General features: G+C 56.6%; 1 protein-coding gene across 2 annotated transcripts in view; it reads right to left on the minus strand.

Moving 5' to 3' along the window:
• The window catches only part of SRGAP3 (SLIT-ROBO Rho GTPase activating protein 3), a 90,928-nt gene extending 76,185 nt beyond the window's left edge, over positions 1–14,743 (minus strand). The window contains exon 1 of one of the 2 annotated variants that reach the window (XM_072128074.1): positions 14,521–14,743. In XM_072128074.1, coding sequence (XP_071984175.1) covers positions 14,521–14,578 — 58 coding nt within the window. In that variant the 5' untranslated portion in view covers positions 14,579–14,743. The remainder of the gene's footprint in view (positions 1–14,520) is intronic. The other variant, XM_072128075.1, reaches the window with a different exon arrangement.
• Positions 14,744–20,619: the final 5,876 nt, after the last annotated feature.

The raw sequence follows: 20,619 nt of genomic DNA on the forward strand, positions 1-20,619 counted from the left end.
TACCCTTCATCTATACAGACCCCAGACCATACCCTTCATCTATACAGACCCCAGACCATACCCTTCATCTATACAGACCCCAGACCATACCCTTCATCTATACAGACCCCAGACCATACCCTTCATCTATAAGGACCCCAGACCATACCTTCATCTATACAGACCCCAGACCATACCCTTCATCTATACAGACCCCAGACCATACCCGTCATCTATACAGACCCCAGACCATACCCTTCATCTATACAGACCCCAGACCATACCCTTCATCTATACAGACCCCAGACCACACCCTTCATCTATACAGACCCCAGACCATACCCGTCATCTATAAGGACCCCAGACCATACCCTTCATCTATAAGGACCTCAGACCATACCCTTCATCTATAAGGACCTCAGACCATACACTTCATCTATAAAAACCCCAGACCATAACATTCATCTATACAGACCCCAGACCATACCCTTCATCTATAAGGACCCCATACCATACACTTCATCTATACAGACCCCAGACCATACCCTTCATCTATAAGGACCCCATACCATACACTTCATCTATACAGACCTCAGACTATAATATTCAACTATACAAACCCCAGACCATAAGCCTCACCTGTAGAGACCCCAGACCGCACCTCTCATCCATACAGACCCTAGACCGTACCGTTTATCTAAACAAACCCTAGACCATACCCTTCATCTATACAGAACCCCATACCGGACCCCAGAATAGAGCCCTCATCTATACAGACCCCAGATCATATTATTCATCTTTACAAACCCCAGACCATACCTTTCACCTATACAGACTCCCAGAACAAAATGTTCACCTATAAAGACCCCAGACCAGATCTCTCATGTATACAAACCCCGGACCTCATATGTATACGGATCCTTTGTCACACCTATACAGTCCCAGATCTCTCATCTATACAGAGCCCTTGTATATAGGCAACAGACCAGACCTATCTATCCAGACCCCAGACTGGGCCGCTCTCTATCCAGACCCCAGACTAGGCCGCTCTCTATCCAGACCCCAGACTGGGCCGCTCTCTATCCAGACCCCAGACTGGGCCGCTCTCTATCCAGACCCCAGACTGGGCCGCTCTCTATCCAGAGCCCAGACTGGGCCGCTCTCTATCCAGAGCCCAGACTGGGCCGCTCTCTATCCAGACCCCAGACTGGGCCGCTCTCTATCCAGACCCCAGACTGGGCCGCTCTCTATCCAGACCCCAGACTGGGCGGCCATCTACACAGACCCCAGACTAGGCCGCTCTCTATCCAGACCCCAGACTGGGCCGCTCTCTATCCAGACCCCAGACTAGGCCGCTCTCTATCCAGACCCCAGACTAGGCCGCTCTCTATCCAGACCCCAGACTAGGCCGCTATCTACACAGACCCCAGACTAGGCCGCTATCTACACAGACCCCAGACTGGGCCGCCATCTACACAGACCCCAGACTGGGCCGCTATCTATCCAGACCCCAGACTGGGCCGCCATCTACACAGACCCCAGACTGGGACGCCATCTAAAGAGACCCCAGACTGGGCCGCTTTCTATCCAGACCCCAGACTAGGCCGCTCTCTATCCAGACCCCAGACTGGGCCGCTCTCTATCCAGACCCCAGACTGGGCCGCCATCTACACAGACCCCAGACTAGGCCGCTATCTACACAGACCCCAGACTGGGCCGCCATCTACACAGACCCCAGACTGGGCCGCTCTCTATCCAGACCCCAGACTGGGCCGCTCTCTATCCAGACCCCAGACTAGGCCGCTCTCTATCCAGACCCCAGACTGGGCCGCTCTCTATCCAGACCCCAGACTGGGCCGCTCTCTATCCAGACCCCAGACTGGGCCGCTCTCTATCCAGACCCCAGACTGGGCCGCTCTCTATCCAGACCCCAGACTGGGCCGCTCTCTATCCAGACCCCAGACTGGGCCGCTATCTATCCAGACCCCAAACCTCTCATGTATACAGACCCCAGACTAGGCCGCTATCTGTACAGACCCCAGACTAGGCCGCTATCTATACAGACCCTCATATATATGGACCTGAGACCAAGACCCTGTACCCAAGTAATAAATACCCTCTATAAAAAATAACCTACCCTTTATAAAGACCTGAGACCCCCCCAGAGAAGAAATTGTATATATACAGAGGCAACAGACCAGACCTCCACCCATCCATATAGACCCAAGAACCCCCACCCCCATTTATAATGACTGCAGACAAGCCCGCAAAAGACCTTAAAGGGGTTGTCTGAGGTTGAAAAACATGGCTGCCTTCTAATCCACCACAGCACCACACCTGACTGTGATTTGTGCCGGTATTGCAACTCAGCTGCATAGAGATGAATGGAGCATAGTTACCGGCACAAACCCCAGACCAGACCTCTCGTGTATACAGACCCCAGGCCAGACCTCTCGTGTATACAGACCCCAGGCCAGACCTCTCGTGTATACAGACCCCAGGCCAGACCTCTCGTGTATACAGACCCCAGGCCAGACCTCTCGTGTATACAGACCCCAGGCCAGTCCTCTCGTGTATACAGACCCCAGGCCAGACCTCTCGTGTATACAGACCCCAGGCCAGACCTCTCGTGTATACAGCCCCCAGGCCAGACCTCTCGTGTATACAGCCCCCAGGCCAGACCTCTCGTGTATACAGCCCCCAGGCCAGACCTCTCGTGTATACAGCCCCCAGGCCAGACCTCTCGTGTATACAGCCCCCAGGCCAGACCTCTCGTGTATACAGCCCCCAGGCCAGACCTCTCGTGTATACAGCCCCCAGGCCAGACCTCTCGTGTATACAGCCCCCAGGCCAGACCTCTCGTGTATACAGCCCCCAGGCCAGACCTCTCGTGTATACAGCCCCCAGGCCAGACCTCTCGTGTATACAGCCCCCAGGCCAGACCTCTCGTGTATACAGCCCCCAGGCCAGACCTCTCGTGTATACAGCCCCCAGGCCAGACCTCTCGTGTATACAGCCCCCAGGCCAGACCTCTCGTGTATACAGCCCCCAGGCCAGACCTCTCGTGTATACAGCCCCCAGGCCAGACCTCTCGTGTATACAGCCCCCAGGCCAGACCTCTCGTGTATACAGCCCCCAGGCCAGACCTCTCGTGTATACAGCCCCCAGGCCAGACCTCTCGTGTATACAGCCCCCAGGCCAGACCTCTCGTGTATACAGCCCCCAGGCCAGACCTCTCGTGTATACAGCCCCCAGGCCAGACCTCTCGTGTATACAGCCCCCAGGCCAGACCTCTCGTGTATACAGACCCCAGGCCAGACCTCTCGTGTATACAGCCCCCAGGCCAGACCTCTCGTGTATACAGACCCCAGGCCAGACCTCTCATGTATACAGACCCCAGGCCAGACCTCTCATGTATACAGACCCCAGGCCAGACCTCTCATGTATACAGACCTCTCATGTATACAGACCCCAGACCAGACCTCTCATGTATACAGACCCCAGGCCAGACCTCTCATGTATACAGACCCCAGGCCAGACCTCTCATGTATACAGACCCCAGGCCAGACCTCTCATGTATACAGACCCCAGGCCAGACCTCTCATGTATACAGACCCCAGACCAGACCTCTTATGTATACAGACCCCAGGCCAGACCTCTCATGTATACAGACCTCTCATGTATACAGACCCCAGGCCAGACCTCTCATGTATACAGACCCCAGGCCAGACCTCTCATGTATACAGACCTCTCATGTATACAGACCCCAGGCCAGACCTCTCATGTATACAGACCCCAGGCCAGACCTCTCATGTATACAGACCCCAGACCAGACCTCTCATGTATACAGACCCCAGGCCAGACCTCTCATGTATACAGACCTCTCATGTATACAGACCCCAGGCCAGACCTCTCATGTATACAGACCCCAGGCCAGACCTCTCATGTATACAGACCCCAGGCCAGACCTCTCATGTATACAGACCCCAGGCCAGACCTCTCATGTATACAGACCCCAGGCCAGACCTCTCATGTATACAGACCCCAGGCCAGACCTCTCATGTATACAGACCCCAGGCCAGACCTCTCATGTATACAGACCCCAGGCCAGACCTCTCATGTATACAGACCCCAGGCCAGACCTCTCATGTATACAGACCCCAGACCAGACCTCTCATGTATACAGACCCCAGGCCAGACCTCTCATGTATACAGACCCCAGGCCAGACCTCTCATGTATACAGACCTCTCATGTATACAGACCCCAGGCCAGACCTCTCATGTATACAGACCCCAGGCCAGACCTCTCATGTATACAGACCCCAGGCCAGACCTCTCATGTATACAGACCCCAGGCCAGACCTCTCATGTATATTGTGAATGTGAATTCAGCAGCCAGCACGTATTCAACAGATTCTGCCACAAACTTTTTTATTATATTATATAGCCACAGCAAAAAACAATCAATGTGCCATATAGATACACATTATAGGAAAACCATATAACACCAGGGGCCCCTACGTGTAGCTCCCATAGACTGATGAGCCTATAAGGCAGTGATGGCGAACCTTTTAGAGACCGAGTGCCCAAACTACAACAAAGACCCGCTTATTTATCACAAAGTGCCAACACAGAAATTTAATTTGTGATTTATACTCCCTTCTCTGTCTCAGTTTTCATGGATACCAGCCCCTGAGGACACCAATAAAGCAGAAAATAGTCCCAGGTACAGCTGTCACTTTAAAATAGCTCTGTGCACAGCAAGTCCTGGGCTGTCTGTGACTGCAGGAAGATACCTGGAGTCATCTCTGGTGATGGCCTGAGTGCCCACAGAAAGGGCTCTGAGTGCCACCTCTGGCACCAGTGCCATAGGTTAGCCATCACTGCTATAAGGGGTCCATATTAGCAGTGCCCTTTGCCATCCAGAGACCCTCAGACGTGTCAGGAAAGTTGGCAAGTCTGATGTTACTGACCCTGATACACTGTAACAAATAAAACAGGCTGGTGACAGCTTTGTCTACGCTGGATACACAGTAACAAACCCTCAGCTGCAGAGATATTCGCAGAATGTTTTTCCATGTGCTGGCAGCAAGCAGAGATTGTGAAAATGTCCAGGGCAGCTGAAGAACATTTTGTAATTCAGTGATTAATCCTCATTTGCATAAACCTGGAAAACCTCGTTAAGGACCTTCTCAGCACAGAAAGGACCCGACAGATGGACAAGTAGAAGCCTCGGCCATTGTGTGCGGCAGCCTGGAGGGGGAGGGGGTCACACATCTATAGGTGCTCCTTGTGTGTTCAGCTCAGAGAATTTCCAAACTCCAAAAAAGAGAACGAAAGCCGACAAGTTCAGCGCCGGCTGCAAACTCATAACTTGGGGGGTCTCGGGGAGGGCTGGGGGGGTCTCGGGGAGGGCTGGGGGGCTCCGGAGAGATTTCATTGGAATATCTGAGCAGCTAATGAAGTTCCTGGATCACCAGGAGTCCACTACTCGATATGAGCCAATGCGCCTCGTTACCCAGTCAACTGAAGAAACTTCCCGTCACCATAGCGACCCCATAATGAAGGATTTGGAACAAAATTTCCATGTGAAGTCTTTAGAATATTCTATTCAGCCATTCTGGGGATATCCTGGCGGGTGACAAGCACTAATGTCCCCCCTCACAGGGCTGGTGCATTGCTAAACTAAGCTGCAAAGCAATTGTTAATCTACACCGCAGTACTGGCATTACATTCATGAACCAGGAGGCGCAGGATGAGCATGGCTATGACTTTTACCCAGGCAGGGGCTGTAGTCTCTGAGGGGCTTCCCACAATCTCTAAATTCAGTATTTCCACATTATACATGTTCCATGACACAAAACTGACTCCATGCAAGTAATAGAGGTCAAAACCCCCCAGTATCACCCCCGCCCCAACCCGAAACTGGAACATGGATGTGATGAGCGGAAAACATATCAATATCCAAAGACGTCTCCGGCTAGAAATGTCATTTGTGGCAAGTAATGGAGGACGGACGAGGCTGCAACATGAGCTGCACCATTACCAGAAACCGGAATCTGCACAGGAAACAATACCCAACTTTCCCTGGATCCTGAATGTAAAAAATGCAACAATACAGAAGCAGAGGATGTAAGGCTGCGAAGTAGGAGGGTTCTACTTTAAGACCCCTATAGACATGTGCTAGCCCCTATGACACCAGCATTTCACATTAGTGTGCATGATGCCCAAGACTACGGAGGAGCCGAGGAGAAGCACTAGGAGAGCGGTCATGGAGGTCATCACCCACTCTTCCCAAAAACTGCTCTGTGATAAATCCAACAATGGCTGAAATTCAATGCCTGACAGTGCTGCAGTGCAAAGTATGGAAAACTCAGAATAACCGCCTATTAGGATCTCAAGGTATTCATGTTGTTAGTAGCAGCTGGATTGTGCAATATGCATTTATATTCTACTGTTGCAGCTTATGCAAGTGCATTGAGAGTGTGTCCTCACACTGTTGTGCTCTGTGCAGCCAGTCTTAGATATTGTCCCTTTAGAGATGTGTAATCAGACCTTTATGTATGTTGTTAGTAGCAGCTGGACTGTGAAATATGGATTTATATTGCAGGATTGTAGCTGGGGTACACTGCTGTGCTATGAAATATGGGGACTATGGAGCAAATCAATGCAGAGAGCACAGAGCCACAGCAGTGTGAGGACACACCCACAGTGTACATAGAAAAAGCTACAATCCTGGAATATAAATCCATATATCACAGTCCTGCTGCTACTAACAACATACACAGCTGTATTTAGCGGCAGGGGGTGAGAGGTCTTCTGCAGCCTGGTGCAGGGTACAGTAGATAAACCTGCAGCCGCCCCCTCCCTCCATGCAGAGACCATCAACTAAAAGCAGGATTATTTGTCCCTCGGGTGCCTGGAGATACACAAATGAATCAGCCGCAACAAGCGCATCTGAGCGGCCTGCAAATCGTCTACAAGCTGCACTAATGCGTCTGCCCGGGTGTCATTAGTATTGATTAAGCTACAAAATAACTGCATCCACCGCGGACGGGTGCACAGTAAGTGGCCGGATTTATCATACAGAACGTGGGGGGGATGATATGACCCAAGTGGTGGGGAGGGTGGCCCTGATATCAGCCGGCAGAGAGGTGCAGGGTGCGGGAGGATGATATGACCCAAGTGGTGGGGAGGGTGGCCCTGATATCAGCCGGCAGAGATGTGCAGGGTGCGGGGGGATGATATGACCCAAGTGGTGGGGAGGGTGGCCCTGATATCAGCCGGCAGAGAGGTGCAGGGTGCGGGGGGATGATATGACCCAAGTGGTGGGGAGGGTGGCCCTGATATCAGCCGGCAGAGAGGTGCAGGGTGCAGGGGGGATGATATGACCCAAGTGGTGGGGAGGGTGGCCCTGATATCAGCCGGCAGAGAGGTGCAGGGTGCAGGGGGATGATATGACCCAAGTGGTGGGGAGGGTGGCCCTGATATCAGCCGGCAGAGAGGTGCAGGGTGCGGGGGGAAGATATGACCCAAGTGGTGGGGAGGGTGGCCCTGATATCAGCCGGCAGAGAGGTGCAGGGTGCGGGGGGATGATATGACCCAAGTGGTGGGGAGGGTGGCCCTGATATCAGCCGGCAGAGAGGTGCAGGGTGCGGGGGGAAGATATGACCCAAGTGGTGGGGAGGGTGGCCCTGATATCAGCCGGCAGAGAGGTGCAGGGTGCGGGGGGATGATATGACCCAAGTGGTGGGGAGGGTGGCCCTGATATCAGCCGGCAGAGATGTGCAGGGTGCGGGGGGATGATATGACCCAAGTGGTGGGGAGGGTGGCCCTGATATCAGCCGGCAGAGAGGTGCAGGGTGCGGGGGGATGATATGACCCAAGTGGTGGGGAGGGTGGCCCTGATATCAGCCGGCAGAGAGGTGCAGGGTGCAGGGGGGATGATATGACCCAAGTGGTGGGGAGGGTGGCCCTGATATCAGCCGGCAGAGAGGTGCAGGGTGCAGGGGGATGATATGACCCAAGTGGTGGGGAGGGTGGCCCTGATATCAGCCGGCAGAGAGGTGCAGGGTGCGGGGGGAAGATATGACCCAAGTGGTGGGGAGGGTGGCCCTGATATCAGCCGGCAGAGAGGTGCAGGGTGCGGGGGGATGATATGACCCAAGTGGTGGGGAGGGTGGCCCTGATATCAGCCGGCAGAGAGGTGCAGGGTGCGGGGGGAAGATATGACCCAAGTGGTGGGGAGGGTGGCCCTGATATCAGCCGGCAGAGAGGTGCAGGGTGCGGGGGGATGATATGACCCAAGTGGTGGGGAGGGTGGCCCTGATATCAGCCGGCAGAGAGGTGCAGGGTGCGGGGGGATGATATGACCCAAGTGGTGGGGAGGGTGGCCCTGATATCAGCCGGCAGAGAGGTGCAGGGTGCAGGGGGGATGATATGACCCAAGTGGTGGGGAGGGTGGCCCTGATATCAGCCGGCAGAGAGGTGCAGGGTGCAGGGGGATGATATGACCCAAGTGGTGGGGAGGGTGGCCCTGATATCAGCCGGCAGAGAGGTGCAGGGTGCGGGGGGAAGATATGACCCAAGTGGTGGGGAGGGTGGCCCTGATATCAGCCGGCAGAGAGGTGCAGGGTGCGGGGGGATGATATGACCCAAGTGGTGGGGAGGGTGGCCCTGATATCAGCCGGCAGAGAGGTGCAGGGTGCGGGGGGATGATATGACCCAAGTGGTGGGGAGGGTGGCCCTGATATCAGCCGGCAGAGATGTGCAGGGTGCGGGGGGATGATATGACCCAAGTGGTGGGGAGGGTGGCCCTGATATCAGCCGGCAGAGAGGTGCAGGGTGCGGGGGGATGATATGACCCAAGTGGTGGGGAGGGTGGCCCTGATATCAGCCGGCAGAGAGGTGCAGGGTGCGGGGGGATGATATGACCCAAGTGGTGGGGAGGGTGGCCCTGATATCAGCCGGCAGAGAGGTGCAGGGTGCAGGGGGGATGATATGACCCAAGTGGTGGGGAGGGTGGCCCTGATATCAGCCGGCAGAGAGGTGCAGGGTGCAGGGGGATGATATGACCCAAGTGGTGGGGAGGGTGGCCCTGATATCAGCCGGCAGAGAGGTGCAGGGTGCGGGGGGAAGATATGACCCAAGTGGTGGGGAGGGTGGCCCTGATATCAGCCGGCAGAGAGGTGCAGGGTGCGGGGGGATGATATGACCCAAGTGGTGGGGAGGGTGGCCCTGATATCAGCCGGCAGAGAGGTGCAGGGTGCGGGGGGAAGATATGACCCAAGTGGTGGGGAGGGTGGCCCTGATATCAGCCGGCAGAGAGGTGCAGGGTGCGGGGGGATGATATGACCCAAGTGGTGGGGAGGGTGGCCCTGATATCAGCCGGCAGAGATGTGCAGGGTGCGGGGGGATGATATGACCCAAGTGGTGGGGAGGGTGGCCCTGATATCAGCCGGCAGAGAGGTGCAGGGTGCGGGGGGATGATATGACCCAAGTGGTGGGGAGGGTGGCCCTGATATCAGCCGGCAGAGAGGTGCAGGGTGCAGGGGGGATGATATGACCCAAGTGGTGGGGAGGGTGGCCCTGATATCAGCCGGCAGAGAGGTGCAGGGTGCAGGGGGATGATATGACCCAAGTGGTGGGGAGGGTGGCCCTGATATCAGCCGGCAGAGAGGTGCAGGGTGCGGGGGGAAGATATGACCCAAGTGGTGGGGAGGGTGGCCCTGATATCAGCCGGCAGAGAGGTGCAGGGTGCGGGGGGATGATATGACCCAAGTGGTGGGGAGGGTGGCCCTGATATCAGCCGGCAGAGAGGTGCAGGGTGCGGGGGGATGATATGACCCAAGTGGTGGGGAGGGTGGCCCTGATATCAGCCGGCAGAGAGGTGCAGGGTGCAGGGGGGATGATATGACCCAAGTGGTGGGGAGGGTGGCCCTGATATCAGCCGGCAGAGAGGTGCAGGGTGCAGGGGGATGATATGACCCAAGTGGTGGGGAGGGTGGCCCTGATATCAGCCGGCAGAGAGGTGCAGGGTGCGGGGGGATGATATGACCCAAGTGGTGGGGAGGGTGGCCCTGATATCAGCCGGCAGAGAGGTGCAGGGTGCGGGGGGAAGATATGACCCAAGTGGTGGGGAGGGTGGCCCTGATATCAGCCGGCAGAGAGGTGCAGGGTGCGGGGGGATGATATGACCCAAGTGGTGGGGAGGGTGGCCCTGATATCAGCCGGCAGAGAGGTGCAGGGTGCGGGGGGATGATATGACCCAAGTGGTGGGGAGGGTGGCCCTGATATCAGCCGGCAGAGAGGTGCAGGGTGCAGGGGGGATGATATGACCCAAGTGGTGGGGAGGGTGGCCCTGATATCAGCCGGCAGAGAGGTGCAGGGTGCAGGGGGATGATATGACCCAAGTGGTGGGGAGGGTGGCCCTGATATCAGCCGGCAGAGAGGTGCAGGGTGCGGGGGGAAGATATGACCCAAGTGGTGGGGAGGGTGGCCCTGATATCAGCCGGCAGAGAGGTGCAGGGTGCGGGGGGAAGATATGACCCAAGTGGTGGGGAGGGTGGCCCTGATATCAGCCGGCAGAGAGGTGCAGGGTGCTGAGGGGATGATATGACCCAAGTGGTGGGGAGGGTGGCCCTGATATCAGCCGGCAGAGAGGTGCAGGGTGCGGGGGGATGATATGACCCAAGTGGTGGGGAGGGTGGCCCTGATATCAGCCGGCAGAGAGGTGCAGGGTGCGGGTGCTCCCCTCCGTGAGGCGCTAGGTTGTTGTTACATTCAGGAAACAATCTGGTATCAAGGAATTGGAATTCCTTACAGGAAGGGGAGCCGGGAGTTCTGGAGACCCCCTTCTATCAGGTGCACCTGCCAGACTATGTGGTGGGAGGTTCTGGGCTCCTTATGGAGAAGCAGCTGTGTAACACAATGCTCCCTGGGAAAAGTATGCAAATTAGCTCTCCTCCAGGAGGTACAGACCCTGTAAGAGCCTTGAGATGAGTTCGGGAGTATCTACCTATGGAAAACAGCTTCTTCCCTCTGGAGGAGTGTTCATTTCTTCATAAAGTCCTTCCGTTAGTCAAATATTTCAGTAATGGAGAGATATGTATTATATATGTAATATTCCAGGATTGTAGCTTCTCCAAGTGCACTGGGGGCGTGTCCTCACACTGCTGTGCTCTGTGCTCTCTGAATTGAGCTGCTCTACAGCCACTGCTCTTATTGCTGTAGTGTTCTACAAGAACTTTGCAACAGTGTTAAGTCATGGGGGAGCGATGCAGAGAATTATCAGCACAGCAGTGTGAGGACACACCCTTATAATACTTGGAGAAGCTACAATCCTGGAATATAAATCTATACATCAAAGTCCTGCTGCTACTAACAAGATACATAAAGTATGATTACACATCTCTACAGTTACAATACCTAATGCTGTCTGCAGAGAACAGAGAGCACAGCAGTGTGAGGACACGCCCCCAGTGCGCTTGGTAAAGCTACAATCCTGGAATATAAATCCATTTATCACAGTCCTGCTGCTACTAACAACATACACAAAGGTCTGATTACACATCTCTCCAGGGACACTACCTAATACTGTCAAAACTGTTCCCTCTAAGACTCCCTCACCAGCACTGGAGATATCTGGTCCAGGCACAGAATGTCCCCCAGGGGTCCGGAGTTCTGCTCACATGGCGTTTTTAGGCCGTTTTTGGGCCGTTTTTAGTTAGTGCGTTTTCAGATCGTTAAAAACGCATGCGTTAAAAAACGCATCCGTTTTTTGAAAACGCATGCGTTTTTGTCCGTTTTTCATTGCACAATTTTGGAAAAACTGACAAAAACGCATGCGTTTTTAACGATCTGAAAAACGAAGTAAAAACGGCCCAAAAACGCCATGTGTGTCTTCACCCTTAGGCCGGCCTCCTCACTGACCTTGTACTTTGCTTTTTGGCGCCGCTCGTCTTTCCTAGACCCATTGACGTTCCATCTGCCAATTACTGCCCACACATGTGACCTCTCCGCTCTATCATTTACATCACAGGAGCAACTAATCATAGGGAGAAGAATACATATACCCACAACCCCAAAATAGCCGTCCTCCAGTCATCCTCCGACATTATGCCTTGTCTGATGCTGGGAAAGCTGGGTGACAATCCGTACAGCCAGAGATCAGGTCACAATGTAGAGAGAGGCCTCTGCTTTGGATAATCTCTGCCATGTAGAAGTGTCCTCCACCTGGAACCTGTGCAGAAACCTGGCAGGTAAGGACAGATCTGCCTGCAGTGCCCCCGCAGGAGACATGAAGCACTACAAGCTGGGAGAGTGTTCAATTTACCTACAGTGCCCCCTCAGGCTTGATGAAGTATTACAAGCTTAGAATAAGTGGTTAATTTACTTGCAGCACCCCCACAGGCGACCAGGAGCATTACAAGTCAGCAATAAGTGCTAAATTCACCTACAGCACCCCCACAGGGGACCAGGAGCATTACAAGTCAGCTATAAGTGCTAAATTCACCTACAGCACCCCCACTGGGGACATGGAGAACTACCATTCAGTAATAAGTGCTAAATTCACCTACAGCACCCCCACTGGGGACATGGAGAACTACAATTCAGTAATAAGTGCTAAATTCACCTACAGCACCCCCACTGGGGACATGGAGAACTACAATTCAGTAATAAGTGGTAAATTCACCTACAGCGCCCCCTCAGGCTTGATGAAGTATTACAAGCTTAGAATAAGTGGTTAATTTACTTGCAGCACCCCCACAGGGGGCCAGGAGCATTACAAGTCAGCAATAAGGGCTAAATTCATCTACAGCACCCCCACTGGGGACGTGGAGAATTGCATGTTGGGAGTAAGTCTGGTATATCTGTGCAGCACCTCTGCAGGGGAGATAAAGCATTACAAGCAGGCAGAATATTCACTTAATGCAAGGCAGTACAGGTCCTCCAAAGAGAGACGCTCTGCACAGAATATTTACACTGTGGCCATGAGATGAGGATCCTGACCCTCTCTGCAAACCCAGAAGGCCCTAAGTGGACATCCCCTTTAAATAAAGTGACTATTAAGACGATTCTTCTGCACGCGTATGACACGAGGGACCTTCTGCATGTTTTGTATCGGGGGTCACACCCAATGACTATCGCTGTCTCATGAGTCTGATGGAGCCTGGCGGTCGCAGCACTGTAAGGGTTAATGGCAGTCTCCTTCCAGTCGCAGCGCAGTGCAGCATCAAGGCCTAGAGATAATCAAGTACTGTCACGAATCCCGACAAGACGCTCCATACTAAAAAGATCCGGATCTGATGGAAAGACGTATCCTCAGCAACCAATCAGAAGAGACACGACATGTTTACAAGATGCCAGCAGCTGCAGTACCCCCAGCACTGGAGCAGTGGGCACCCTGGCACACGCATCACATGGCACTGCAGGAATACACAGAAAGCACCCCATAGCAGCGTCCCCCCGTATTGTCCCTGGGATGGCAGGAACACGCAGTGTATGGGTGTGGCGGGATTATATTGTATTACTGCTCACACATGGATGGGATACTGTTACAGTGTGTCGTGTCCTCTGCTGCTGTACACACAGATACAATGTATCCCCTGACCCTGTGCCTGGATCCCCCCATATAATAGAATGCGACTGTGATGGAGGTGGGAGGAGGGGGCTACTGGGGGCGGGAGGGGGGGGGCAGGCAAAGTTTGTGGTCTGGACCTGAGCCAAGTAGTAGGAATAATAGCAGAGCAGAGGGATGAGCGGTCCCCATCCAAGACATGGTCCATACATCAGACCCCGGGCCTGGCTGTTGCTGTGCAGATCTGGGGGTGCAGGGGGGGGGGCTATGCCTCTGGTCCCCAGCACTGGTGCATTGCAGCCCAGTGTCACCCCCACAAGTGCACTGGTACAGGGATGTCCACACTGCAGGGAGAGGGGCAGGTATGCTACAGTGACAGGGGCAAGAATGCTGCAGGGAAAGGGGCAGTCATGGGGCAGGGGCAGATATGCTGCAGGGACAGGGGCAAGAATGCTGCAGGGACAGGGGCAGATATGCACCAGGGGCAGATATGCTGCAGGGACAGGGGCAGATATGCTGCAGGGAGAGGGACAGGGGCAGATATGCTGCAGGGACAGGGGCAGATATGCTGCAGGGAGAGGGACAGGGGCAGATATGCTGCAGGGAGAGGGACAGGGGCAGATATGCTGCAGGGACAGGGGCAGATATGCTGCAGGGAGAGGGACAGGGGCAGAAATGCTGCAGGGGCAGATATGCTGCAGGGGCAGGGGCAGATATGCTGCAGGGGTAGGGGCAGATATGCTGCAGGGGCAGGGGCAGATATGCTGCAGGGGCAGGGGCAGATATGCTGCAGGGGCAGGGGCAGATATGCTGCAGGGACAGGGGCAGATATGCTGCAGGGGCAGGGGCAGATATGCTGCAGGGGCAGGGGCAGATATGCTGCAGGGGCAGGGGCAGATATGCTGCAGGGGCAGGGGCAGATATGGGGCAGGGGCAGATATGCTGCAGGGGCTGCCACTCACCTTTCACTTGGTTCTCATAGTCAGCGATGATCTCCTTGTCCTTCTTGAACCTGGACATGGTTCTGCCGGTGCTGGTGCCGGTGCTGGAGAATCAGAGCACGGGATCAGCTGCAGAGCCGCCCGGCACACATGGAGCTCTGCATTGCTCTGCTCGGGCTCTGCACGGATTGTTTTCCTTCTTTCTTTCTTGCTGCTGCTGCGGGTTGAATTGAGGCTTCACGTCACCGGCTCCTCCCAGCTGCTCCAATCCAGGAGATGTGCTGGACACCCCCATCCAGTGCACCCTCACCCCCTGCCCCCTGCACCCCCTCTACAGCTCTGCACCGTCACCCCCTGCCCCCTGCATCCCCTCTACAGCTCTGCACCCTCACCCCCTGCATCCTCTCTACAGCTCTGCACCCTCACCCCCTGCATCCTCTCTACAGCTCTGCACCCTCACCCCCTGCATCCCCTCTACAGCTCTGCACCCTCACCCCCTGCATCCCCTCTACAGCTCTGCACCCTCACCCCCTGCATCTCCTCTACAGCTCTGCACCCTCACCCCCTGCATCCTCTCTACAGCTCTGCACCCTCACCCCCTGCATCCCCTCTGCAGCTCTGCACCCTCACCCCCTGCACCCCCTCTACAGCTCTGCACCCTCACCCCCTGCATCCTCTCTACAGCTCTGCACCCTCACCCCCTGCATCCTCTCTACAGCTCTGCACCCTCACCCCCTGCATCCCCTCTACAGCTCTGCACCCTCACCCCCTGCATCCTCTCTACAGCTCTGCACCCTCACCCCCTGCCCCCTGCATCCCCTCTACAGCTCTGCACCCTCACCCCCTGCATCCTCTCTACAGCTCTGCACCCTCACCCCCTGCATCCTCTCTACAGCTCTGCACCCTCACCCCCTGCATCCTCTCTACAGCTCTGCACCCTCAACCCCTGCATCCTCTCTACAGCTCTGCACCCTCACCCCTGCATCCCCTCTACAGCTCTGCACCCTCACCCCCTGCATCCTCTCTACAGCTCTGCACCCTCACCCCCTGCCCCCTGCATCCTCTCTACAGCTCTGCACCCTCACCCCCTGCATCCTCTCTACAGCTCTGCACCCTCACCCCCTGCATCCTCTCTACAGCTCTGCACCCTCACCCCCTGCATCCTCTCTACAGCTCTGCACCCTCACCCCCTGCATCCTCTCTACAGCTCTGCACCCTCACCCCCTGCATCCTCTCTACAGCTCTGCACCCTCACCCCCTGCATCCTCTCTACAGCTCTGCACCCTCACCCCCTGCCCCCTGCATCCTCTCTACAGCTCTGCAACCTCACCCCCTGCATCCTCTCTACAGCTCTGCACCCTCACCCCCTGCATCCTCTCTACAGCTCTGCACCCTCACCCCCTGCATCCTCTCTACAGCTCTGCACCCTCACCCCCTGCATCCCCTCTACAGCTCTGCACCCTCACCCCCTGCACCCCCTCTACAGCTCTGCACCCTCACCCCCTGCATCCTCTCTACAGCTCTGCACCCTCACCCCCTGCATCCTCTCTACAGCTCTGCACCCTCACCCCCTGCATCCCCTCTACAGCTCTGCACCCTCACCCCCTGCATCCTCTCTACAGCTCTGCACCCTCACCCCTGCATCCTCTCTACAGCTCTGCACCCTCACCCCCTGCATCCTCTCTACAGCTCTGCACCCTCACCCCCTGCATCCTCTCTACAGCTCTGCACCCTCACCCCCTGCATCCCCTCTACAGCTCTGCACCCTCACCCCCTGCATCCTCTCTACAGCTCTGCACCCTCACCCCCTGCCCCCTGCATCCTCTCTACAGCTCTGCACCCTCACCCCCTGCATCCTCTCTACAGCTCTGCACCCTCACCCCCTGCGCCCCCTCTACAGCTCTGCACCCTCACCCCCTGCATCCCCTCTACAGCTCTGCACCCTCACCCCCTGCATCTCCTCTACAGCTCTGCACACTCACCCCCTGCATCCCCTCTACAGCTCTGCACCCTCACCCCCTGCATCCCCTCTACAGCTCTGCACCCTCACCCCCTGCACCCCCTCTACAGCTCTGCACCCTCACCCCCTGCATCCCCTCTACAGCTCTGCACCCTCACCCCCTGCATCCCCTCTACAGCTCTGCACCCTCGCCCCCTGCATCCTCTCTACAGCTCTGCACCCTCACCCCCTGCATCCTCTCTACAGCTCTGCACCCTCACCCCCTGCCCCCTGCATCCTCTCTACAGCTCTGCACCCTCACCCCCTGCATCGTCTCTACAGCTCTGCACCCTCACCCCCTGCCCCCTGCATCCTCTCTACAGCTCTGCACCCTCACCCCCTGCGCCCCCTCTACAGCTCTGCACCCTCACCCCCTGCATCCCCTCTACAGCTCTGCACCCTCACCCCCTGCATCTCCTCTACAGCTCTGCACCCTCACCCCCTGCATCCCCTCTACAGCTCTGCACCCTCACCCCCTGCATCCCCTCTACAGCTCTGCACCCTCACCCCCTGCACCCCCTCTACAGCTCTGCACCCTCACCCCCTGCATCCCCTCTACAGCTCTGCACCCTCACCCCCTGCATCCCCTCTACAGCTCTGCACCCTCACCCCCTGCATCCCCTCTACAGCTCTGCACCCTCACCCCCTGCATCCCATCTACAGCTCTGCACCCTCACCCCCTGCATCCTCTCTACAGCTCTGCACCCTAACCCCCTGCATCCCCTCTACAGCTCTGCACCCTCACCCCCTGCATCTCCTCTACAGCTCTGCACCCTCACCCCCTGCATCCTCTCTACAGCTCTGCACCCTCACCCCCTGCATCCCCTCTACAGCTCTGCACCCTCACCCCCTGCATCTCCTCTACAGCTCTGCACCCTCACCCCCTGCATCCCCTCTACAGCTCTGCACCCTCACCCCCTGCATCTCCTCTACAGCTCTGCACCCTCACCCCCTGCATCCCCTCTACAGATCTGCACCCTCACCCCCTGCATCCCCTCTACAGATCTGCACCCTCACCCCCTGCATCTCCTCTACAGCTCTGCACCCTCACCCCCTGCATCCCCTCTACAGCTCTGCACCCTCACCCCCTGCATCCTCTCTACAGCTCTGCACCCTCACCCCCTGCATCTCCTCTACAGCTCTGCACCCTCACCCCCTGCATCCCCTCTACAGATCTGCACCCTCACCCCCTGCATCCCCTCTACAGATCTGCACCCTCACCCCCTGCATCTCCTCTACAGCTCTGCACCCTCACCCCCTGCATCCCCTCTACAGCTCTGCACCCTCACCCCCTGCATCCTCTCTACAGCTCTGCACCCTAACCCCCTGCATCCCCTCTACAGCTCTGCACCCTCACCCCCTGCATCTCCTCTACAGCTCTGCACCCTCACCCCCTGCATCCCCTCTACAGATCTGCACCCTCACCCCCTGCATCCCCTCTACAGATCTGCACCCTCACCCCCTGCATCCCCTCTACAGCTCTGCACCCTCACCCCCTGCATCCCCTCTACAGCTCTGCACCCTCACCCCCTGCATCCCCTCTACAGCTCTGCACCCTCACCCCCTGCATCTCCTCTACAGCTCTGCACCCTCACCCCCTGCATCTCCTCTACAGCTCTGCACCCTCACCCCCTGCATCCTCTCTACAGCTCTGCACCCTCACCCCCTGCATCCTCTCTACAGTTCTGCACCCTCACCCCCTGCATCCCCTCTACAGCTCTGCACCCTCACCCCCTGCATCCCCTCTACAGCTCTGCACCCTCACCCCCTGCATCCCCTCTACAGCTCTGCACCCTCACCCTCTGCATCCTCTCTACAGATCTGCACCCTCACCCCCTGCATCCTCTCTACAGCTCTGCACCCTCACCCCCTGCATCCCCTCTACAGCTCTGCACCCTCACCCCCTGCATCCTCTCTACAGCTCTGCACCCTCACCCCCTGCATCCCCTCTACAGCTCTGCACCCTCACCCCCTGCACCCCCTCTACAGCTCTGCACCCTCACCCCCTGCATCCCCTCTACAGCTCTGCACCCTCACCCCCTGCATGTGCCTTCCCCAGGGCAGCCTCACCCCCAGCACTTATGTAGTTACTGCCCTCTCCCTGATCTCCAGTCCCCTCTTCTGCCCACTCCCTGCAGCAGCGGTCCTTCTCTCCCCGACATTTCATGTTCATCCCTCATTGCCCCAGTCTGTGCCTCCTCCTCTCTGTCCCCCCCTGGAGTCCATTACTGTCCCTGCATGTCATTACTGCAGCCTCCTCCCCTGCCGGATCCCACAGAGTGACAAACAGGAGAACCAGACGATCTATCCCAAAACTGGACCCCAGAGGTCTATATCCAGGGGGGTGAAGAGTGCACCCCCAGTCTGTATTGCTCCCCCCCAGTCTGTATTGCTCCCCCAGTCTGTATTGCTCCCCCCCAGTCTGTATTGCTCCCCCAGTCTGTATTACTCCCCCCCCAGTCTGTATTGCTCCCCCCCCAGTCTGTATTGCTCCCCCAGTCTGTATTGCTCCCCCAGTCTGTATTACTCCCCCCCAGTCTGTATTGCCCCCCCCCAGTCTGCATTGCTCCCCCAGTCTGTATTGCTCCCCCAGTCTGTATTACTCCCCCCCCAGTCTGTATTGCTCCCCAGTCTGTATTGCTCCCCCCCAGTCTGTATTGCTCCCCCAGTCTGTATTGCTCCCCCCCAGTCTGTATTGCTCCCCCAGTCTGTATTGCTCCCCCCAGTCTGTATTGCTCCCCCCCAGTCTGTATTGCTCCCCCCCAGTCTGTATTGCTCCCCCCCAGTCTGTATTACTCCCCCCCCAGTCTGTATTGCCCCCCCAGTCTGCATTGCTCCCCCAGTCTGTATTGCTCCCCCAGTCTGTATTACTCCCCCCCCAGTCTGTATTGCTCCCCAGTCTGTATTGCTCCCCCCCAGTCTGTATTGCTCCCCAGTCTGTATTGCTCCCCCAGTCTGTATTGCTCCCCCCCCAGTCTGTATTGCTCCCCCCCAGTCTGTATTGCTCCCCCCCCCAGTCTGTATTGAACCCCTCCCCCCAGTCTGTATTGCTCCCCCCCAGTCTGTATTGCTCCCCCAGTCTGTATTGAACCCCTCCCCCCAGTCTGTATTGCTCCCCCAGTCTGTATTGCTCCCCCGTCTGTATTGCACCCCCCCCAGTCTGTATTGCTCCCCCAGTCTGTATTGCTCCCCCCCAAGTTTGTATTGCTCCCCCAGTCTGTATTGAACCCCTCCCCCCAGTCTGTATTGCTCCCCCAGTCTGTATTGAACCCCTTCCCCCTAGTCTGTATTGCTCCCCCCCCAGTCTGTATTGCACCCCCAGTCTGTATTGCTCCCCCAGTCTGTATTGCTCCCCCCCCCCCGTCTGTATTGCGCCCCCCCCAGTCTGTATTACTCCCCCCAGTCTGTATTACACCCCCAGTCTGTATTGCTCCCCCCCAGTCTGTATTGCTCCCCCAGTCTGTATTGCTCCCCCCCAGTCTGTATTGCTCCCCCCCAGTCTGTATTGCTCCCCCAGTCTGTATTGCTCCTCCAGTCTGTATTGCTCCCCCAGTCTGTATTGCTCCCCCAGTCTGTATTGCTCCCCCAGTCTGTATTGCACCCCCCCAGTCTGTATTGCTCCCCCCCAGTCTGTATTGCACCCCCCCCCCAGTCTGTATTGCTCCCCCAGTCTGTATTGCTCCCCCCCCAAGTTTGTATTGCTCCCCCAGTCTGTATTGAACCCCTCCCCCCAGTCTGTATTGCTCCCCCAGTCTGTATTGCTCCCCCAGTCTGTATTGAACCCCTTCCCCCTAGTCTGTATTGCTCCCCCCCCCAGTCTGTATTGCACCCCCAGTCTGTATTGCTCCCCCAGTCTGTATTGCTCCCCCCCCCCGTCTGTATTGCGCCCCCCCCAGTCTGTATTACTCCCCCCAGTCTGTATTACACCCCCAGTCTGTATTGCTCCCCCCCAGTCTGTATTGCTCCCCCAGTCTGTATTGCTCCCCCCCAGTCTGTATTGCTCCCCCAGTCTGTATTGCTCCTCCAGTCTGTATTGCTCCCCCAGTCTGTATTGCTCCCCCAGTCTGTATTGCACCCCCAGTCTGTATTGCTCCCCCCCAGTCTGTATTGCTCCTCCAGTC

The sequence above is a fragment of the Engystomops pustulosus genome, chromosome 10 (genome assembly GCF_040894005.1).
Source record: "Engystomops pustulosus chromosome 10, aEngPut4.maternal, whole genome shotgun sequence".
Classification (NCBI taxonomy): domain Eukaryota; kingdom Metazoa; phylum Chordata; class Amphibia; order Anura; family Leptodactylidae; genus Engystomops; species Engystomops pustulosus.